Source organism: Triticum aestivum, chromosome 6D (genome assembly GCF_018294505.1).
Source record: "Triticum aestivum cultivar Chinese Spring chromosome 6D, IWGSC CS RefSeq v2.1, whole genome shotgun sequence".
NCBI classification, from domain to species: Eukaryota; Viridiplantae; Streptophyta; class Magnoliopsida; order Poales; family Poaceae; genus Triticum; species Triticum aestivum.
This window is the reverse complement of record NC_057811.1, coordinates 491,435,236-491,438,072: the sequence shown is the minus strand read 5'-3', so window position 1 is coordinate 491,438,072 and position 2,837 is coordinate 491,435,236. Positions and strand designations below refer to the sequence as shown.

Below are 2,837 nucleotides of genomic sequence, written 5' to 3'. Positions count from 1 at the left end.
CACCTACTGCGCTAAGTTCAGTCTTGGAATAGTTACCTTGTGCTGCAATTTTTTGCTGTGTTATAAAGTGATTCTTACTGCTGGTAACTTAGTATAGCTTTGGATTTATGTAACTGCATCAAATGTTCAGTGTTCACCAATCCTCCAGATATCAGATGCTGGATTCTCACTCTGCTATGAATCTTGAGATTCTACTGAAACTCTGCTTATAAAGTGATTCTTGCTTCCAATTATTATTTGGGCATCCCACTGAAACTCTGCTTAGCTAGTGGCTGGTTCTCTATAATGATTGACAATTGCAATGGAGTGAAAGAAATAATGTCTTTTGACTTCACTTTTCTTTTCAGAAATTAGCTAGTCAAGCAACCAAATGTGGTATCTTGTTCTAATTCCTGAGATATTATCATAAAAGCAGGTTCTGAAGAATGGTGTGGAGGTGAAGTTGAAGAGGAATGCCCTGAGTGTCTTGGAAGCTCCAGCTACTGTAAGACCATGCCATCATTCACAATGTGTGTATCAAAAAATGCTTTAAATTGTCAATAACACAATCAGACTAAATGTGTTCTTCTTATTTGTTTTCACTGCAATCTCAGTACATACTCCCTGTATACAATTTGTTTATCTACTGCAGGTAGAGTGCAGAGTAGCTTCTTTTAAAAGTTGTCGTCTGTAGCTTCTGTTAACTTATGTACTGAAACTTGGGCTACTGAAGCTTGTTAACTTGCATAATATTGTGAACTTAATTGTTGCTTGCATATTAATGACAGCAAAATCATGATAGGAGTAGTTTCTGTAAAATCAGGAGTAGTTTCAGTAAAATCGCGATAGGCCATACAAGTAAAATCGTGTGGAATTTTCCTTAAATTAAAATTAGAATCATGTGGACCTGCTGTTTAGTTTTAATTAAAAATAGGAGTAGGAGTAGTTCTTGGAGTAGGAGTAGTTCTTACAATAGTGCAACAATATGAGACCTAAATCAAATGAAACTGGATTATCTTCCGGTTCCCTCTCTTCTCTTCTCTCTCTCTCTCTCTCTCTTCCAGTGCCCTCTCCTCTTCTCTCTTAATTAAACAAAAATGATCACACAAATGATGTACTCCACACAAAATTAAATGAAACTTTTCAAACAAAAATGATCATATGTATGGAGTAAAATCCAGTCCATAGAAGCCTTTTGCAAACATATGGAGTAATTTCACATGGGGTTTCCGAAAATGATCATACAAATGATGCACTCCACACAAGTCTCTTCTCAAGGAGTTACATATACTCCACACAAGCCACATCTCTAGGGTTACGCATACTCCACACAAACAAGGAGTTACACATACTCCACACAAATAATCACAAGCATCTTAACAAGCAACTCGACAAGCATCTCAACAAGCAACTCCTCAAGCATCTCAACAAGCATCTCGATAGGCATCTCAACAAGCAACTCCTCAAGCATCTCAACTAGCATCTCGACAAGCAACTCAACAAGCAACTCCTCAAGCATCTCAACAAGCAACTCCTCAAGCATCTCAACAAGCAACTCCTCAAGCATCTCAACAAGCATCTCGACAAGCATCTCAACAAGCAACTCCTCAAGCATCTCGACAAGCATCTCAACAAGCAACTCTCTCCATTATCCCAAGATTGTGCAGGGTATTTGCATATACCTCTGGAGGGCATGTAAGTCTTGGAGGTAGCATCCCAAGGTTCTCTAGCCTTTCCTTGTTCGCATGGGGTATTTTATACCCATTGCCCCCTGCATGGTTCAAGATTTCAACCATGCAAGCTTGTGGAGATAGGAAAACTCTGTTCAGCTTGTAAACCTCATAGTTTTCAAATTCATCTAGCACACCCTTGATAAGATCTTGAAGCGTTCTAGGGCTTAGACAATCTGTTAGAGATTGCAACGAGTTGAAGAACCCAAGGTCAAGGCCATTCAGATCAGGGCTATTGGCAGAGTAAACCTCATAATTTCTTCATGAGATACCAAAATTTTCTCCTAGAGTAGTGGCATGTTGTAAGAAATCAAAACCTTGCTTCCTGAGATCAAAACCAATACATGAACTCATGGTTATTGGTGGCCTTTTCTCCCCAGGTTAATTACATGTCGTCTATCCGTCGTCATCTCAATAATTTGAACAAATTCTGATGGAGTATTCACTCGAATCATTGGCAGCAATTATCTCTTGAATTACTCTTGTCTTGAATTATTGGCAACAAATATTTCTTTGAATTACTCTTGTTTATGATCATCAAATTGTTTACTCATATGAGCAAGTCTTAGTTTATGATCATCTGATTGCTTATGATCATCAAATTGATGCAGAGCGGGTACTGGGCGAGGAGATGAACCTAGGCCAGCAGCTCCTGTGCAGCGGCGAGTACTTCAGCGGCAGCAGCTCCTGTGTGCGGTGAGTGCTTCAGCGGCAGCAGCTCCCCTGGGCGCGTGCGGGCACCAGCTCGCCTTCACCAGCAGCCGGCAGCAGAGCAGCAGCTCGACTCCACCAGCGGACAGCAGCACAGCACCAGCTCGCCTCCACGAGCAGGCGGCAGCAGAGCATCACCTGGGCGCGCGCGGTCCAGGAGGAGCCCCAGGACGGCGTGGGTGGAGGTGGAGGCGGGGGCCGAGGCGGAGGTGGAGGGCGGGGACGGAGGCGGGGGCGGAGGCGGAGGTGGAGGGCGGGGCCGGAGGCGGAGGTGGAGGGCAGGGGCGGTGGCGGAGGTGGAAGACGATCCAGCGACCTGATTCAAAATTTAAACTAAGGGTATAAATGTCCATTTGCCCATTTTCACCTGGTCGGAACATTTGCCCCAGCGACCTACATTTCGGTACAGAGGGAGTA

General features: G+C 43.5%; 1 protein-coding gene across 1 annotated transcript in view; it reads left to right on the top strand.

Moving 5' to 3' along the window:
* Nucleotides 1–2,831, top strand: part of LOC123142809 (uncharacterized) — a 6,209-nt gene extending 3,378 nt beyond the window's left edge. Inside the window, exons 4-5 of the mRNA XM_044561552.1 lie at nucleotides 416–484; nucleotides 2,321–2,831. Coding sequence (XP_044417487.1) covers nucleotides 416–484; nucleotides 2,321–2,344 — 93 coding nt within the window. The 3' untranslated portion in view covers nucleotides 2,345–2,831. The remainder of the gene's footprint in view (nucleotides 1–415; nucleotides 485–2,320) is intronic.
* The last annotated feature ends 6 nt before the right edge of the window (nucleotides 2,832–2,837 follow it).